At 42.9% G+C, this 19,923-nt stretch overlaps 1 protein-coding gene across 9 annotated transcripts in view; it reads left to right on the top strand.

Moving 5' to 3' along the window:
* Nucleotides 1-19,923, top strand: part of LOC118368224 (serine/threonine-protein phosphatase 2A 56 kDa regulatory subunit epsilon isoform) — a 100,595-nt gene that overhangs the window by 44,606 nt on the left and 36,066 nt on the right. For 7 of the 9 annotated variants that reach the window (XM_035752145.2, XM_035752141.2, XM_035752144.2 and 4 more), the window contains one exon: nucleotides 2,115-2,278. In XM_035752145.2, the coding sequence (XP_035608038.1) occupies nucleotides 2,122-2,278 (157 nt within the window). In that variant the 5' untranslated portion in view covers nucleotides 2,115-2,121. Of the gene's footprint in view, nucleotides 1-2,114; nucleotides 2,279-8,301; nucleotides 8,470-19,923 lie in introns of those variants that run through there. The other 2 variants (XM_035752147.2, XM_035752148.2) reach the window with 2 other exon arrangements.

Genomic DNA, 19,923 nt, shown 5'->3' with positions numbered 1-19,923 from the left:
TCTCTCCCCCTCTCTCGCTCTCTCTCGCTCTCTCTCCCACTCTCGCTCTCCCCCTCTCTCCCCCTCTCTCCCCTCTCTCGCTCTCTCTCGCTCTCTCTCCCACTCTCGCTCTCCCCCTCTCTCCCCCTCTCTCTCCCCTCTCTCTCCCCTCTCTCCCCCTCTCTCGCTCTCTCTCGCTCTCTCTCGCTCTCTCTCGCTCTCTCTCGCTCTCTCTCGCTCTCTCTCGCTCTCTCTCGCTCGCTCTCGCTCGCTCTCTCGCTCGCTCTCGCTCGCTCTCGCTCTCTCTCGCTCTCTCTCGCTCTCTCTCGCTCTCTCTCGCTCTCTCTCTCGCTCTCTCTCTCTCTCTCTCGCTCTCTCTCTCGCTCTCTCTCTCCCTCTCGCTCTCTCTCTCCCTCTCGCTCTCTCTCTCCCGCTCTCCCCTCTCGCTCTCCCCCTCTCGCTCTCCCCTCTCGCTCTCCCCTCTCGCTCTCCCCTCTCGCTCTCCCCCTCTCGCTCTCCCCCTCTCGCTCTCCCCCTCTCGCTCTCCCCCTCTCGCTCTCCCCCTCTCGCTCTCTTGCTCTCTCTCTCGCCCCCTCTCGCTCTCTTGCTCTCTCTCTCGCCCTCTCGCTCTCTCTCTCGCCCTCTCGCTCTCTCTCTCCCCCTCTCTCTCTCCCCCTCTCGCTCTCCCTCTCCCCCTCTCGCTCTCCCCCTCTCGCTCTCCCCCTCTCGCTCTCCCCCTCTCGCTCTCCCCCTCTCGCTCTCCCCCTCTCGCTCTCCCCCTCTCGCTCTCCCCCTCTCGCTCTCCCCTCTCGCTCTCGCTATCCCCCTCTCGCTCTCGCTCTCCCCCTCTCGCTCTCGCTCTCCCCCTCTCGCTCTCCCCCTCTCCCCCTCTCGCTCTCGCTCTCCCCCTCTCGCTCTCTCTCGGTTTACATTGTCTGTAGCCTAAAAGCAGATTCATGCTTGATTAGAAAATGTGGTCGGTGGTGCCATATGGAGGGTGTAACTCAATTGTGGAGCCTCCAGAGGGGTAATTGAGCTCTGCGGAGGTTTCCGTAAAGCTCCGCATTGACATGATTGGTTGACTGTAGGTGGGGGCGGGAGGTCCTGTATAAACACGTTCTCAGTTCCTTGACAACAGCTCTGCTCCATGAAGTATGAATGTCCTTACTTTTGCAGAGGCAGCATCACTGTAAATGCTGCTTGTCCAATGCAGAAGTCAGATTGACCATGTAGCTCCTTTGTTTCGTCTGCATGGTGGCAGGTGGTGATGCTATTTGCATGTCTTTTTGTGTTTTCATGATACGGGTGATAGGGCTTTTGTAACATGTTCTCTGGCTCCAAGGACTCACTTTGTATAACATTTGAATTGGCCTGTCCAGTTTTGAATGGCAAACTATGACAATAGTTTTCTGGGGATAGGAAAGTATTTGTGCTGTCTAGATTTATTTATTTTTTTAATATTTTTTTTTTGCCATGATAACACATGACCTGTGGGGCTATGCAGGTAAGCAGCAATGAGACTTCTGATGAACTATATTTCACCCTTGGATCAGTGAACAGACTGATAAAGCCATGGCTAACAATGCCACCCACAGCCTCAGGGCGGGCAACATAACATGATTGTGTGTCTCGGTTCAGGGCTGAGTGTCTTTACTATGTCTTATACTCTGTCTCCCTCTGCCTGGCACTTTACCAGTTATAATGCATTAGAGACATTGTATAAATTTGACCTGATCGATGGATTCTTGTTAACTCTGCTGCAATCCTTCTGTCAGTGCTGTCCCTCACGCTGCTAAACTGTGGTTTTCTTCTTATACACATGGACTCTGAGACCTGTAGTAAATCATCTAATTATGAATTGCCTTAATTGGTGGATAAAATGTGGCGCATATGCGCTATTCGGTTTAGTTGTAGTTCAGTGCAGTTGGTATTCACCTCTTATGGCTGTGAGCAGGCGGTTAGTTGTGTACAGTGGGACTTTTCGGCTTCCCCTCCAGGGGCTCCTAATCAATGGCTATGAGGCATAATCAGCAGCACACACAACTTGACATTTCCTTAGCTTCCTCACAGCGGTGTCTGTACTGTGTTGTGGCTAGATGTTAAGCTGAGACCTGTCCTTGTCTCACCTCCTATAGCAGGGCTATGTCCTCGGCAGCAACCACACCTCCATCTGTGGACAAAGTGGACGGATTTTCACGGAAGTCTGTCAGGAAGGCCAAGCAGAAGCGATCGCAGAGTTCGTCCCAATTCCGGTCTCAGGGCAAACCCATCGAGCTCACGCCCCTGCCCCTGCTCAAGGGTAAGGATCTAATATCAACTACCTCAACTCTACTACTTAGTCTCTACCCCTAACCCTTCTCTCAACCAAACATCACAACTGTTGTGCTAACCTGTGAGTGTTGTGGTGGTGTGTTTTAGTAGTGAATGTAGATACCAGCATGGTGGGAAGCGAGCAGTCAGCCTAGTTCCTGCTCATCAGTTCTGCCAAGTCATTTCTTCATGAAAGCCTGGGCCAATCCCAGTGTGTGAGCGAGTGTTTGAGTCTCTCTATGCTCATGCATTATATACGTCAGTGTGTATGCATGCTGTTGTTTGTGTGACATCCATGACTATGGAATTCAACATGTTTTTATTGCTGAAAGTAGAACCAATGCATTTCGTGTTTTGGACTTTATCAGGGATTTTAAAGAATGGGGCAGAAAGCCCTGTTCTGTTTTATTTGTATGTCTGTAAAAACCCTGAATGCCAAAACACATTGATTTTACTTTCAGCAATAAATCTTGTGTAATTTTTAAAAATTGAACTCCAGGCAGGTTAGTCCTCTCCTTCAGGCCTGGCTCTATACAATATGTTAGTGAGACTATTGACATGTGAAATGCTCCCCAACAGGAGCCAGAGCCTAGACCCCCCCGCCTCAACCTCAGCCGCCTTTTGCAGCCATGGTGTGTCCCTCCCCCTTGAGGGTGTCTGCCACACCAGTGCCCCTTAGGCATGGCCTCACCTCGCTCTTATCCACTCAGGGCCACCCTATAGTCTGTTTGCCTGGCTGTGAGTGAGTTAGTCTGTCACTGTTACCTGCCAGTGCAGTTGCAAAACATGGCAGAGTTCTGGGCGAGCAGGGTGCAGACCTCTCAGGTTATGTCCTCTCCTTTCTCTGAGGACCGGGTGGGTAGCTGTCTCCTGTTGATGTCATGTTGTTAGTCAGAATGACACTATGCCCAGTCGCGCTCTTATGTTCTGCTTGTGTGCCTGACTTTGCTCTGCATTCCTGCCTCAATGATAGGTTTGGGCAGCACTGCTGTGCACTATACACTGTGTACAAAACATAAGGAACACATTCCTAATATTGAGTTGCACCCCCTTTTGCCCTCGTCTGGGTATGGACTCTACAAGGTGTCAAAAGCGTTCCGCATGAATGCTGGCCCATGTGGACTCGGTTGCTTCCCACAGTTGTGTCAAGTTGGCTGGATGTCCTTTTAGTGGTGGACTATTCTTGATACACACGGCAAATTGTTGAGCATGAAAAACCCAGCAGCGCTGCAGTTCTTGACACACTCAAACCGGTGTGCCTGGCACCTACAACCATACCTCGTTCAAATGCACTTCAATCTTTTGTCTTGTCCATTTACCCTTTAAATGGCACACACACACCTTTTCTCAAGGCTTAAATATCCATCTTTAACAGGTCTCGTTACATTCATCTACTCTGATTTGAAGTGGATTTAACAAGTGACGTCAAGGGATCATAGTTTTCACCTGGTCAGTGTGTCAAGGAAGGAGCAGGGGTTCCTAATCGAGGTCGACCGATTATGATTTTTCAAAGCCGATACCGATTATTGGTGGACCAAAAAAAGCCGATTTAATTAATAAGACAATTTTTATTTATTTATTTTATTTGATATGACAATTACAACAATACTGAATGAACACGTATTTTAACTTAATATAATACATCATAAAAATCAATTTGGCCTCAAATAAATAATGAAACATGTTCAATTTGGTTTAAATAATGCAAAAACCAAGTGTTGGAGAAGAAGGTAAAAGTGCAATATGTGCCATGTAAAAAATCTAACTTAAGTTCCTTGCTCAGAACATGAGAACATGAAAGTTGGTGGTTCCTTTTAACATGAGACTTCAATATTCCAAGGTAAGAGGTTTTAGGTTGTAGTTAATATACTATTTATAGGACTATTTCTCTCTCTAACATTTGTATTTCATATATACCTTTGACTATTGGATGTTCTTACAGGCACTTTAGTATTGCCAGTGTAACAGTATAGCTTCCGTCCCTCTCCTACCTGGGCTCGAACCAGGAACACATCGACAACAGCCACCCTCGAAGCATCGTTACCCATCGATCCACAAAAGCCGTGGCCCTTGCAGAGCAAGGGGAATAACTACTCCCAAGTCTGAGCGAGTGACATTTGAAACGCTATTAGCGCACACTCCGCTAAGTAGCTAGCCATTTCACATCGATTACACCAGCCTAATCTCGGGAGTTGATAGGCTTGAAGTCATAAACAGCTCAATGCTTGAAGCATTGCGAAGAGCTGCGGGCTAAACGCACGAAAGTGCTGTTTGAATGAATGCTTACGAGCCTGCTGCTGCCTACCACCGCTCAGTCAGACTGCTCTATCAAATCATAGACTTAATTATAACATAATAACACACAGAAATACGAGACTTTGGTCATTAATATGGTCGAATCCGGAAACTATCATTTCGAAAACAAAATGTTTATTTCAGTGAAATACGGAACCGTTCGGTATTTTATCTAACGGGTGGCATCCATAAGTCTAAATATTCCTGTTCCATTGTACAACCTTCAATGTTATGTCATAATTGCATAAAATTCTGGCAAATTAGTTCGCAACGAACCTGCATATACCCTGACTGCGTGCAATGAAAGCAAGAGAAGTGACACAATTTCCCTAGTTTAATATTGCCTGCTAACCTGGATTTCTTTTAACTAAATATGCAGGTTTAAAAATATATACTTCTGTGTATTGATTTTAAGAAACGCATTGGTGTTTATGGTTAGGGACAGTCGTGCAACGATTGTGCTTTTTTTGCAAATGCGATTTCTTTAAATAATCCCCCTGAGTTGCATAGATTTAACGCAGGACACGCTAGAAAACTACACATGGTTGATGATATTACTAGTTTAACTAGTGATTATGATTGATTTTTTACAAGTTAAGTTTAATGCTAGCTAGCAACTTACCTTGGCTTCTTACTGCATTTGCGTAATAGGCAGTCTTCTCGTGGAGTGCAATGTAATCAGGTGGTTAGAGCGTTGGACTAGTTAACTGTAAGGTTGCAAGATTGAATCCCTGAGCTGACAAGGTAAAAATCTGTCGTTCTGCCCCTGAACAAGGCAGTTAACCCACCGTTCCTATGCCGACATTGAAAGTAAGAATGTGTTCTTAACTGACTTGCAAAGTTAAATAAGGGTGTAAAAGAAAAACGGCCAAATCGGTGTCCAAAAATACCGATTTACGATTATGAACACTTGAAATTGGCCCTAATTAATCTGCCATTCCGATTAATTGGTTGACCTCTAGTTCCTAATGATTTGTTCTCTTAGTGTATACCCTCTATGTCCTTATATTAACACCTGCATGATAGAAGGTGCAAATATATTGGCCACAATAATTCAAAATGATTAAACGGAAAGATTGTCATCTTTGCGTGAGTGCCTTTTTAGCCTCTTATGGGTCTGGGAGACGCTAGCGTCTCAACTGGCCAATTGCCAGGGGAAATGCAGAGCGCCAGATTCAAATAAAATGCTATAAAATTCAAACTTTCATTAAATCAAACGCGTAAGATACTCAATTAAAGCTACACTCGTTGTGAATCCAGCCAACATGTCAGATTTTAAAAATTATTTTCGGCGAAAGCATAAGAAGCTATTATCTGATAGCCTGCACCCATCTGCACCAGCAGTAAACAAAGGAGCTAGCCCAGCAGGCGCTACACAACGCTGAAATAAAATATGCATTACCTTTGACAAGCTTCTTTTGTTGGCACTCCAATATGTCCCATAAACATCACAATTGGTCCTTTTGTACGATTTAATTCCGTCCATATATATCGAAAATGTCCATTTTATAAAGCGCGTTTGATCCAGAAAAAAACGGCTTACAAAAACAGTCACTACAAAATATTTCAAAAGTTGCCTATAAACTTTGCAACAATATTTCAAACTACTTTTGTAATACAATGTTAGGTATTTTTAAACGTTAATAATCAATCAAATTGTAGACGGGGCAATCTGTATTCAATACAGGAACGAAACCAAACCAGCACTGCTGTTCACGTCTTGCGCAACTCACAAATGTGTCCCCAGTTCCGAGTTGGCCTACGTCTTCATAGAACAAAGGAATAACCTCATGCATATTCCAAAGACTGGCAACATAGTGTGGAAGCGGTAGGAACTGAAAATGGGTTCCTATTAAATATCCAATGGCAAAGACAATATAGTGAACAGAGAGGGGGGGGGGAATCTGAACAGTTAGTCCTCGGGGTTTTGCCTGCCACATAGGTTCTGTTATACTCACAGACCTGATTCAAACAGTTTTAGAAACTTCAGTGTTTTCTATCCAGATCTATGAATAATATGCATATCTTATATTCTTGGCATGAGTAGCAGGAAGTTGAAATTGGGCACGCTATTTATCCAAAAATGAAAATTCTGCCCCCTTAGCTTTAAAAAGTTAAATAAATATATCCGATTCCATTTTAGTGACAGCTTTTTACCTCTAATCTCTATTTCTATAACTCCTCAAAGGAGCACACCAAGTAGATGTAGATCTAGGAGTCCAGTGGTTTATTAACTTCCAGCAAGTTGTCTCAAATCATAGTCTTTTAGGGCCAGTTAAAGGGACCAGTGAAATGCAGCAGCAGAGCTTAAATGCATTGAAATGGTGTGTGTGTGTTGTGGCCTGTTAGCTGAGCTGCAGGGCCTGGGTTAATCTATCCAACTAGGTTGTGGAGACTGGCGATGCCTCGTCCCTCCACACTGCTCCGCCACATGCCCTCTTTAATCATCCACTGACTGACCTTTGACCCATAGGGGCAGAGTGCTTTAGTTTGTACTCTGGAGAGTGGTGAGACTGGGAAGGAGGCCTATCAGACTTCACCTGCTAGTCACAGCCAGGGAAATTATATGGTTTTCCTGGAACTTTATCAGAACCTCTTAATGTTTCAGTTCTTTTGAGTTTTCTTGAAAGTGGAAAGGGGACAGATTTTCACTCCGCATCAACAATGATACACATTTTTATTTGCTAGGCTGCAGAGCCCATGTCCTCAACAAGAGCACCTTTTTATTCCTAGATGTTTTTCTCCCGTTATGGATGCCTCCGTCAGTGTGCAAGTCAGGAGTTTTGTTGTGGTAGTTCTTTAAGAGCCACTACACAGAGAGTTAGAGGGATGGTGATGGTGACAGAGAAAGAGGTAGTATGAGCCTAACATGGTGCCTGGAGAAAGGATTAGTGTGTCCTAATGCTCCATGGCAGAGGGAGGAAGAGGAGTTTCCAACACTTGGCCAGGTCAGGGCAAACCCTTTTCCCTCATTCCACATTTCCTAGATGAAGTTGAGAATCCCTCTTTCCTCTTTTTTACTGAAGTCTTGGTGGAGTGATGCCAATGTTAAAGGTTAAAAGCAGTCAAACTTGATTTTCCTGTGTTTTAAATATATTTCCACACTGAGGTTGGGAAAATAATGATAATGCCCTTTTTAGTGTAAGAGCTGTTTGAAAAGACCACCTGAAATGACAGCTTGTTTTGGTGGGATAGGTGACTTGCCTTGGTTAATAGACCAATAAGAAAGAGTTCCAAACCGCTGTGCCAATTTTTGTTTTCCCCTCCCCACTCAGACCACTGACATGTCCTAGCATAATTCTTGCTTTAGAAATTGCTCTTTGCTAAGAAGCTAATTGTTTCTTTTTGACCATTTTTAATTTAAAACAATCCCAGTAAGGTACTTAAATGTTACCCAGAAATGATTTTATATTGAGATAAAAAGCTGCATTGCACCTTTTTAAGGAAGAGAGCTGCATTGCACCTTTTTAAGGAAGAGTCCTGTTTTTAGGACCACGTCTCTGTGTAATACGTATGCTGGATCGCTGTCTCTGACCTCGTGAGCAGAATTTTAAAAAGACGTGAGCAGAAATAGAATGAAGACTGGAACATGGTGTGGGGTGGGTGTAAAGCACCGGCTGTAGAGCCCCCCACTGCTGTTTCCTGGGCTCTGCCCCATGCCCCCTCCACACCCTCCCCTCAGGGGTAACCTGATCCACAAGGTGTTTCTTTAGACTTCCAGACCGACTCGCTCCAAACAAGCAGCACGGGAGCGTGGGCCCACTACAACAACAAACTGATTTTTACACAATCATGTTTTTATATGTTTTGTGAAAGATTTTTGGCTGATAGATTCTCCAGCGGTACGGAAACCTGCTTGAGTGAGTGTCCGTGGTGCTGCTGGGGGTAAGAGTGCCTTAGTTGGCCTGCTAGGTGCCCTCTATGACTTGGCCAGCAGGGCTGGTCTGTCTGTGGGGCTGAGTGGAGAGAATGGAGTGGAAATGGCAGAGGGACATGGTTTACTAGGCTATAGTAGAGATGGAGAATGGAAAGAACGAAAGAGGGTTTGACTGAGCTTTTAAGTGGGACGTAGGAGAAAGGTGGATCTACCTGTACAGCAAGCATCTCTAAGGAGTGCTGGTGTAGAGGTGAGTCGTACTGTGGATGGGCAGTAGCTTCTCTGTTTGCCACACAGCAACCTTCCTCTCCTGTTGGCTGTCTGTCTGCCAGAGGATGTTGTCGTAGCCAGGCAGGTGTTGCTGCAGGCAGGGCTGCTGCTTGCAGGTGTTTTCAGAGTTGTGCTTGTTAAGGGCATAGTGTGGTGCCTATGGCTCGTGGAATGATTGCTATGTGATTTTCCCAGATCTCGCTGCCCCTCTCAGCTGTTACTGTGTGTAAAGAGAACCTTTGTGGGGACAGCCCTAGATTAGAGTGCCTTTTTGAAAGGAGAGGAAACATATTTATCACATACACTGGATAGTTGTAGTAGGACTGGACTATATGTCCAAAATATCATATCACCCTAGGGTGGCAACACATGCATTCTAAGTGATTGCAATGGGTCTTTCTCCATTCTGATTGTTTTATTCTGTTTAATTCATCTTAAACTAAAAATAAATGATCAATTTCTCAACTTCCTGTATTAATTTGAGGTTATTTCCACATTGCCACTTAGAGCTGCACAATATAAGCAAACAATCTAGGCCTTATTTTTAACCAAATGTTGCAATTACTATTTGACTCACGATTTAGAGAAAAATACTTGTGTGAACTGTTGTAATCATGGAAATGGAATGATTGTTCAAATTCTATAGTTAGAATATAATCGTGTGTGCTATAAATATAGTGTTTGACGTGACAACGAATGAAAAATGCCAGGAAGAGTTATTGTGGAGGTGAAAGAAACACACACCTGTTCAGGCGAGATGCTGGCTAGTGGAGTGGAACACTTGGAAAAAGAAAACGAGTGCTGCACACTAGGAGCTCAGATGCAATAATTTCATAACCAATGTTTTGAAAGACAGGCTGTCATCAGGGTATAATGACAAACATTGCGGGTCACTAGTTTAGTTTCAAAGGACACAGATAGGTGTCTGTAATCATGCCTGGTTGTGGCTTGATAGCAATGGTTATTTACAGATATAAACTGAACATATAAAACACATGAATGGGTAGCATACAATCATAGATACAATTTGGCTACATAAGCTTGCAAACATTTTACAATGTATAGCAGTCACATTCGCAAGAATGGCTTTGTATCAAAGTCGACGTTGAGACCGAAGGGAGCAAAGCTCTTTAAATTAAATATCCAGGCAGCCTCTCGTTTAAAAAATGAATTGTCATGGTCACCTCCTCTCCTAGGGAGGGTGACGTTCGATGCTGATACAACGTAAGGACGAAGTCGTGGTTCGCTTCCAAAAAGTGGGCAGCAACTGGGTACATCGAGTTTTTGCACCTAATGGTACAACGATGCTACGAGAGGAGGAAGAGTTATTGTGACAGGGTACGAACAAGTGTTGTTTCCTAGGGGACCCTATAATTTTTGGCGAGATTGAATGTTTTCTCTTAGCTACTTCATGTAGCTAACACATTCATGCTTAACGTATTCTTTGATTTAGAAGATACTATTGCACAAACATACTGATTTAGCTCTACACCATCACTGGTATTATCAGGCAGTGTATATATAGCTAGTTACGTTTGCTCTGACTCAATACATTTATTAGCTAGCTAGCCAGCTAACTAGCGATTAGCATTAGCGGCCAAACCAATTTAGGCCCAACTTGCAAAGAAAAGACAAACTAGCCATTTGCAGATGTAAGAAACACAAACTAATAGTGTAATTATAGAACGCCAGTGGATTTATATTAAGAAGAAAAGTGAAAACAGCGTTGTTGTCATTAACGTTGTTGCACGTGCTGCATTGACCGTGCAAACTTGTGTGACGGGGCAGGTCTACTGTAGATCTGTGTGGAGAATGGAGAGAGATGACTAAAGTAATCTATAAAAATGGACGTTACACACGGCGTATCACATTTAACAAACCAAACATTCAAATACCTTTTATAGAAGGTAACGTAAAAACCCAAACCAGTTTTTACGCATCAGGTGCATCAATACCCGTGTATCGTAAAATACAGTATACCGCCCAGCCCTAAGGTGCAGTGAAATGTCTCTACTAAGAGGTGATGTGATTTTTATTAGTGATAACAAATGAACAGTTGCTTTACAATGCCTAAGATGCTTTCAGTGGCCTAAGTTAACAAATGATATTGACTGGTCATATAGTGTTACCATAGTGGGGATCCAAGTTTGCATAGGATGATTACATCAGTCAACAGTAGTTCATAATGATACTTCAGGGAAGCTTCCATATGAGAACACATAAATGGGCAAATAGCTGAAAATATTACAAATATTTAGGCTTGTATCAACATTTACTCTAGTCATTCATTTGTATAGTGGTTGACTGAATTATTTAAAATAAAAAAAATCCGATCTGCTTTGGTATTTTATTATATAGAAAGGTCAATGTAGAGAGGAGAATGATACGAAGAGGGGCACACAGACAAAGGGCTCAGGTGAGAATTGTAATCCTGTTGCAAAGGGGATGTGTGGTTCAGTTGGGTGTTTCAACTAGGCCAGGGGTTCTTAAACCTTTCCAGCCTGCGACCCAAATGAGAAATTGTGTTTTACTGGGCACCAATCTTATAAAAACATAAATATCTGTACATTTCATTGCCCTTATGCCTGAAACAAATGTAATATAGACAAATAACAATGAAATACTCCTGTATATAAATACCCATATAAATAGCATTTCATGTAAATGTTTCCCCATTTTTAAAAACACATCTTTCTAGGTTGGAACTGGAACTGTTGCTGTTAAAATACAAAAAATCATTTTCATTCTGAACTGAAATAAACTGATCACGTCACACAGATGTAGACCAGAAAACACACACACTCCTAATGAGAGGTGTGTGTGTGTGTGGCTGGTTTAAGTTTTCAACAAGTCTATTCTGGGCTCAGTTTTTGACCGCTTCCTGCTGTAGATAAGCAATCCAGAACTGTGTGTGTGTGTGTGCCGCAAAATAGCATCTTGCTTCAATGCATTCATTCCAGTTCAGAATTAGATTATTTAGTTGTATTTTAACAGCAACAGTTCCAACCTAGACTTGTTTTCACCAATCATTTCTAGAGTAAGATGTATAATAGGCCTGATCATTTTTTGTATGTGGCCCATTTCAGGACACTAGGCGTATGTCGCGGGTCACTACTTCACAGGAGAGCCGTTTGAACGGAAACTATATAAAAATGCCTTCTGGAACATGTGAACTTTCATGTATCTTAATAACAAACTTGTGTGCTGTCTGTAAATGTGATTACAAAAGCCAGTGAGAATGCAGAGCGCCAAATTCAAATAAATTACTATAAAAATCAAACTTTCATGTAATCACACATGTAAGACACCAAATTAAAGCTACACATGTTGTGAATCCAGCCAACATGTCAGATTTCAAAAAGGCTTTTCGGCGAAAGCAAACGATGCTGTTATCTGAGGATAGCACCTCAGTAAAATTTATTTTTATTTTACCCCTTTTTCTCCCCAATTTCGTGGTATCCTACTATCTTGTCTCATTGCTACAACTCCCGTACGGGCTCGGGAGAGACGAAGGTTGAAAGTCATGCGTCCTCCGATACACAACCCAACCAAGCCGCACTGCTTCTTAACACAGCGCGCATCCAACCCGGAAGCCAGCCGCACCAATGTGTCGGAGGAAACGCTGTGCACCTGACAACCTTGGTTAGCGTGCACTGCGCCCGGCCCGCCACAGGAGTCGCTGGTGCTCGATGAGACAAGGATATCCCTACCAGCCAAACCCTCCCTAACCCGGACGACACTAGGCCAATTGTGCGTCGCCCCACGGACCTCCCCGGTCGCGGCCGGTTACGACAGAGCCTGGGCGCGAACCCAGAGTCTCTGGTACAGCGCCCTTAAACACTGCGCCACCCGGGAGGCAAGAGAAGCACATTTCAACCCTGCATGTGCGACACCAAACGCAGAAATAAAAATATAATTCATGCCTTTGACGAGCTTCTTCTGTTGGCACTCCAATATGTCCCATAAACATCACAAATGGTCCTTTTTGTTCAATTAACTCTGTCAATATATATACATTTTATCCAGAAAACACCGGTTCCAACTTGCGCAATGTGACTACAAAATATCTCAAACTACCTTTGTAATACAACTTTAGGTATTTTTTAAACTTATTGACACACCCATCCCGTTAGCGGGATCATTTTCATCAACATCTGCTGAATTGCAGCACGCCAAATTCAAATTAAATTACTAAAAATATTTAATTTTCATGAAATCACAAGTGCAATATAGTAAAACACAGCTTAGCTGGTTGATAATCCACCTGGCGTGTCAGATTTCAATACAGCTTTTTGACGAAAGCATAACAAGCGTTTATGTAAGAACATCTCTCTCAGTAGACACAACATTACAAACACTAGCAGCCAAGTAGATTGGTCACGAAAGTCAGAAAAGCAATAAATGAAATCGCTTACCTTTGATCTTTGGATGTTTGCACTCACAGGACTCCGTTACAAAATAAATGTTCCTTTTGTTCCATAAAGATTATTTTTATATCCAAAATACCTCCATTCGTTTGGCGCGTTATGTTAAGAAATCCACAGGCTCGAGCGGTCACGACATCACAGATGAAAATTCCAAATAGTATCCGTAATGTGCACAGAAACATGTCAAACGTTTTTTATAATCAACCCTCAGGTTGTTTATAAAATATATAATCGATAATATATCAACCGGGACTGTAGCTTTTTCAATAGGAGTGGTAGAGACAATGGCTGCCCCACTCTGTTGCGCAAACAAAATTCTGAACACCCAGCTATCCAGTGACGCGATGTGATCTTTCTCGCTCATTTTTCAAAATAAAAGCCTGAAACTGTCTAAAGACTGACACCTCGAGGAAGCCATAGGAAAAGGAATCTGGTTGATATCCCTTTAAATGGATGCAAGGCATCCAATGGAATAGAGAGCTTTCAGGAAAAAACGCACTTCCTTGTTGGATTTTCAACAGGTTTTCGCCTGCAATATCAGTTCTGTTATACTCACAGACAATATCTGACAGTTTTGGAAACTTTTGTGTTTTTCTATCCTAATCAATTATATGCATATTCTAGTTTCTTGGCCTGAGAAATAGGCAGTTTCAAATGGGTATGTTTTTTAGCCAAAAACAAAAATCCTGCCCCCAACACTCAAGGAGTTAACGTAAATAATTGATCAAATTGAAGACGGGATGATCTGTGTTCAATACAGGAGGAAAACAAACTGTAGCTAGCTTTCTGGTCATGTGCCTCTATCTAACAGTACACTTCAAGTTACCCTCCTTCTGGATGGCCGTACTTCTTCATTACACAAAGGAAAAACCTCAACCAATTTCTGAAGACTTTTGACATTCAGTGGAAGCGGTAGGAACCGCAAGAACGTCCCTTAGAAATCTGGATTCCCAATGAAAACCCATTAAAACAACAAAAAACAAAAAAATCGAAATGGTTTGTCCTCGGGGTTTCGCCTGCAAAATAAGTTCTATACTCACAGACATGATTCAAACAGTTTTAGAAACTTCAGAGTGTTTTCTATCCAAATCTACTAATAATATGCATATCTTATCTTCTGGGGATGAGTAGCAGGCAGCTGAGTTTGGGCATGCATTTCATCCGGATGTGGAAATACTACCCCCTGGCACCAAGACGTTAAAAGACTCTACTATGCAAGTAACCATTTCGGGTGTGTTTCTATGTCTACTCTCGTCTGACTGTGCCAGAGCGCAGAATAACGAATTTATGAACGCTCAACACCCATTGAACATGACCGGTGTCAGTAAACATTGGCAAAATAGAGTTATTAAATTATTGCCAGCAGCACAGTTGGTCACCATCGCTCTGGATTACATAACAACCTAACCAGCTCTGCTAGGGCGACTAAAATGGTCAGAGTGGGGTGTTCTCTAATTTCTGTTTGGAAGTACCTAATAAGCTAGCCAATGGATCAACCCTACACATCGGCCAGAGGGTCCAGTGTACACTCTGATTTTACGAATGGACAACCTGATAGCACAGTTGCAGTCACGAACGCTCTGGATAATTTAGCAGCATAACCAGCTCTACTTGGGTTAGTAATGTACAGTGAGCTTTTCTCTCATTTGTGTCTGGAAGTATCTAGCAAGTTAGCTTGGGTGCTTGACTGCTGCTGTTAGTACAGAACACTCAACTCAACCCTTAAAGAGATGGGCAGGGCTAAAGCTTAAGAGGGTGTGAACGATGCTAAATGGGTGTAGATCAAGAAGCGCTCTCTAGTAGTAGTACCAAAACATTCATTTTATTAAACCTTTTATTTAACTAGGCAAGTCAGTTCTTATTTACAATGACGGCCTATGCCAGCCTAACCCGGACGATGCTGGGCCAATTGTGCGTTGCCCTATGGGACTCCCAATCACGGGCAGTTGTGATACAGCCTGGAATCGAACCAGGGTCTCTTGCACCGAGATGCAGTGCCTTAGACCGCTGCTCCACTCCACATAGGTTCTTCCTCAACTGTAGTGTATGTTAACATTTTCTAGCTCTGAATCTCTACTTTTATCCAATGTAAAAAAACCTGTAAAATAATGTAAGACCATTTTGAGCTGGTCAGTCTCATGTACTGTTACTTAGGGTTGCACCATCAGTAGTTAGCTAGCTTTGGCTAACGTTAGCTAGCTACATGGGGATTTTTTTTAAAGAGAAACTCTCATCTACTACTATGAGAGGGAGTACTCCCTCCTTGCTGCTTATAAAATGACAACGACAATGCCTTCCTTGCTAGCTGACTTACTCTTCCACGGTCGAAGCACTGTTTCCTGAAGCATTCTGTCCTGGTCTGAAAGAACTCCCTGGGTTTACCGCCATGCTGTGGATGTTTGGTCAGGATGTTTTCATTTGTTAATTTTGAGAGACTCATTACTAAGCACTTCCCCGCACAAAACCCATTGTGGGTGCTCCTCGTTATTTCTGTTTTAAGCCAAGAGAAACTCGTCTCTGTATTTGCGCTTCATCGAGATTGATCTGTCTGAACTTGTGGCCAGCTTGAATCCATTTGATGACCGTGATGGCGAGTGGGAATGACAAGTCAGTGGCTGACAACGCATCATCTGCAGCGTGTGGATCGCAGAGTGATCTTCAAGATAACTGACGATTTTTAGAAGATCCAGTAAACCGCGAAGCACACAGGCATTTCCCACCCACTCGTGCAGCTGCCAAACTGAGCAGAGACACCGCTGCTAAGTAGAGAGCGCACTGAAGAATGCATTTGCACTTGGCCAAATCAATTCCGGTAATTAATGATACATTTACTGACACGCCGCAACCTATATTTTAAGTACGACCGGTCTATACGAGACTGGGGCGCAATCGTCTCACTCAAACGCACCTCCCTAACCCTTACCTGGCTGGGTGTCTTATCTGCAGCTCAGAGACTATGGAGACTGTGTGTGGTTCTCCCTCTGTGTTGTGATGGTCTGCCTCTCTCTGTATACATACAGTACATATCGACCTTCAGTCTCTGGCACGGTGTTGGCCTGGTCACCTGCTGAGCCCATCTGTTGGAGCCTCTCACTCTCTCTTGCAGCCGTAACTCAAGCCTGACCAGCCAGTCACACACACTGCTTTTATTGAGTGGCCCGGGACTTTGCGTGTCTCTGTGTGCGTCATTGTAGTGTATCCTTCTCATTTAACTTTTCATTCAGTTTTCCATTGATGGTCTCCTGCCTTGCTTCACATGGCAGCCCTGACTGTAATGCCCTGTTGATTACTTGTGATTGGCCGACAACAATTTACATGCGCCACTCTGTATAGGCTATTCTGAACAGTGACGACATGCTGTAAACTTTTTATCCATCGGTGTGGAAATCTTCTGTGAAGTCAGTGTTCCTAGAGATTGGAGATTTAAATGATGTAGGATCTTCCAATTCTGGTTTATCGACTCCACCACTCGCCATTGTACAGAACTATTTCCCGGCTGAGCTTCACAAAAGGATAGTTTTAAATACGCCAGTTACGATGAGAATTATGATTACTACGTGCGCATAGGCTATAGTTGTTTTAACGAAATGGCCTAATGTTTTTTTTTTTTTAGCTCAGATTTACTTAAGGCAATGGCATACAATGCAGTGTAGGCATTAGAGGTTGACCGGTTTATCGGAATGGCCGATTTAAAAAAAAAAAAAAAAAAAAAAAATTTTTTTTTTTTTTTTTTTTTTTAACGTTTTCATAACAATCTGTAATCTGCATTTTTGGACACCGACCATGGCCGATTACGTTGCACTCCATGAGGAGACTGCATGGTAGGCTGACTACCTGTTTTGCGAGTGCAGCAAGGAGCCAGCTAGCATTAAACGTAATCTTAAAAAAATATCTTAACATAATCACTATTTAACTACACATGGTTGATATTACTAGCTTATCTAGCTTGTCCTGTGTTACATATAATCGATGCGGTGCCTGTTAATTTATCATTGAATCATAGCCTATTTCGCCAAACGGGTGATTTAACCAGCGCATTTGCGAATAAAGCACTGCCGTTGCACCAATGTGTACCTAACCATAAACATCAATGCCTTTCTTAATCAATAAACAAGTATATATTTTTAAACTTGCATTTAGTTAATATTGCTTGCAAACATGAATTTCTCTTAACTAGGGAAATTGTGTCTAGGGAAATTGTCACTACTTTTGCGTTCTGTGCAACAGAGTCGGGGTATATGCAGCAGTTTGGGCCGCCTGGCTCGTTGCGAACTGTGACGACTATTTCTTCCTAACAAAGACAGCCAACTTCGCCAAACGGGTGATGATTTAACAAAAGCGCATTTGCGAGAAAAGCACAATCATTGCACGAATGTGCCTATCCATAAACATCAATGCCTTTCTTAAAATCAATACACAGAAGTATATTTTATTAAACCTGCATATTTAGTTAAAAGAAATCCAGGTTAGCAGGCGATATTAAACTAGGAAAATTGTGTCCCTTCTCTTGCGTTCATTGCACGCAGAGTTAGGGTATATGCAACAGTTTGGGCCGCCTAGCTCGTTGCGACCTAATTTGCGTCATTATGACATAACATTGAAGGTTGTGCAATGTAACAGGAATATTTAGACTTATGTATGCCACCCGTTAGATAAAATATGGAACGGTTCTGTATTTCACTGAAAAAATAAATGTTTTGTTTTCGAAATGATAGTTTCCGGATTTGACCATATTAATGACCTAAGGCTCGTATTTCTGTGTGTTGTGTTATAATTAAGTCTATAATTTTGATAGAGCAGTCTGACTGGTGGTAGGCAGCAGCAGGCTCGTAAGCATTCATTCAAACAGCACTTTTGTGCGTTTGCCAGCAGCTCTTCAAGCATTGAGCTGTTTGACTTCAAGCCTATCAACTCCCGAGATTAGGCTGGTGTAATCGATGTGAAATGGCTAGCTAGTTAGCGGGGTGCACGCTAATAGCGTTTCAATCGGTGACGCCACTCACTCTGAGACTTGGAGTAGTTATTCTCCTTGCTCTACAAGGGCCGCGGCTTTTGTGGAGCGATGGGGAACGATGCTTCGAGGGTGGCTGTTGTCGAGGGTGGCTGTTACCTGGTTCGAGCCCAGGTAGGGGTCGAGGAGAGGGACGAAAGCTATACTGTTACACTGGCAATACTAAAGTGCCTAAAACATTCAAATGTCAAAGGTATATGAAATGCAAATGGTATAGAGAGAAATATTCCTATGACTACAACCTAAAACTTCTTACCTGGGAATATTGAAGACTTATGTTAAAAGGAACCACCAGCTTTCATATGTTCTTAGCAAGGAGCTTAAACGTTAGCTTTTTTTACATGGCACATATTGCACTTCTACTTCTCCAACACTTAGTTCAATTTGGTTTAAATAATGCAAAAACAAAGTTAAAATAAGTGTTCATTCCATATTGTTGTAATTGTCATTATTACAAATAAATAAATGCAGTTGTCCGATGTAATCGGTATTGGCTTTTTTTGGTCCTCCAATAATCAGCATCGGCGTTGAAAAATCATAATCGGTCGACCTCTAGTAGGCATAGCCTATAGGCTTAGTGTTTTTATCTTTTACATTTTTTAAACGTATTCATTCTGGTTCACAGTGCGGACCGAACCGAGGTCCCCGTACCAAACAGTTCAGTATGAGTACTTGTACTTTTACTTAGCAATGTTGCTTCTGCGTTTTGCTTCTTGCTTTTCTCAGCCTGCAGGTCTCTGTTTAACCCATCTTTTTTATCAGGTTAAATGGCAGACAGCGGGCTGAGTTGGAGTTATATCACCATGCAGTGGAGTTGCATCTTAGTGAGTCCATGTCTCTGAGACAACTTCTAGTACATGATGTCCCTGAGGCTCGTCTCATCAGTAGATGTGTCCTATGAAAGGACCCTGTTTGTGGCGATGATGACTGAGCTCTCTGTATAGGCTTGCACTCTGCTCAATAGCTTTAAGTGACTATCACATTAATTTTGAACATTTCCTGTGGTGAACTGTTAAACTACTCTCGTTCTCCATCTTTGAGAAGCTCAGCTTTCTCCACATTAATATAACACCAGTGTCTTCATTTAGTCTGCAACGGGAGCTAAGATGATGCTCCCATCCCTGTGCTGGGGCTTGTCAGATTTCTCGAGTTCACTGCACTGGATTGAGCTCAACTCCCTGTGCTGACCTAGTCGGGGCTGGGCTATGGGCAGGGTGCTGTGGATTGCTGTGCTCTGCTGGTATGGGCTTGACATCTGAAAAATGTCAATGTCATTTTAAATGAAAGTTTCACCGTATTTGTGTAAGTGCTGAGCAATGTTCTATAGATTCGGTTTTCAATGTGTATCGAAACCATTTGCTGTTCAAGCACAGTTGGACTACTTTTGCATCGTCATACCAGCTGTATTTCTGGTTGCTTGAATAGCTACAATACACATCAAAACAATTAAGGACCCCAGGAATCGATAGAACATCACTCAGAGATGCACAAATGGGATACAACAGAAATGGGTGAAATGTTTACACGGAGCTGACCTTTCCTATGTAGTTTATTGGGGAAAATTGGGATTGAGACATGCTGAATGCTTTATCTTCAGTGGTGTGAATCAGGGCCCAGCCCAGGGTTGTGTTAGGATAGTCTGGCAGGGATGGGTTAGACTTGGACTCCCACCTATTTTCCACCAGTAAATATATACTTTGTTACACATTGGACTTCTGGATTGTACTGTGTTGGGCTGTGTCCTGTGCAGAGAA

The sequence above is a fragment of the Oncorhynchus keta genome, chromosome 35 (assembly GCF_023373465.1).
Source record: "Oncorhynchus keta strain PuntledgeMale-10-30-2019 chromosome 35, Oket_V2, whole genome shotgun sequence".
NCBI classification, from domain to species: domain Eukaryota; kingdom Metazoa; phylum Chordata; class Actinopteri; order Salmoniformes; family Salmonidae; genus Oncorhynchus; species Oncorhynchus keta.
Note: the sequence above shows the minus strand (reverse complement) of the source record. Positions and strands in the feature narration are given on the sequence as shown.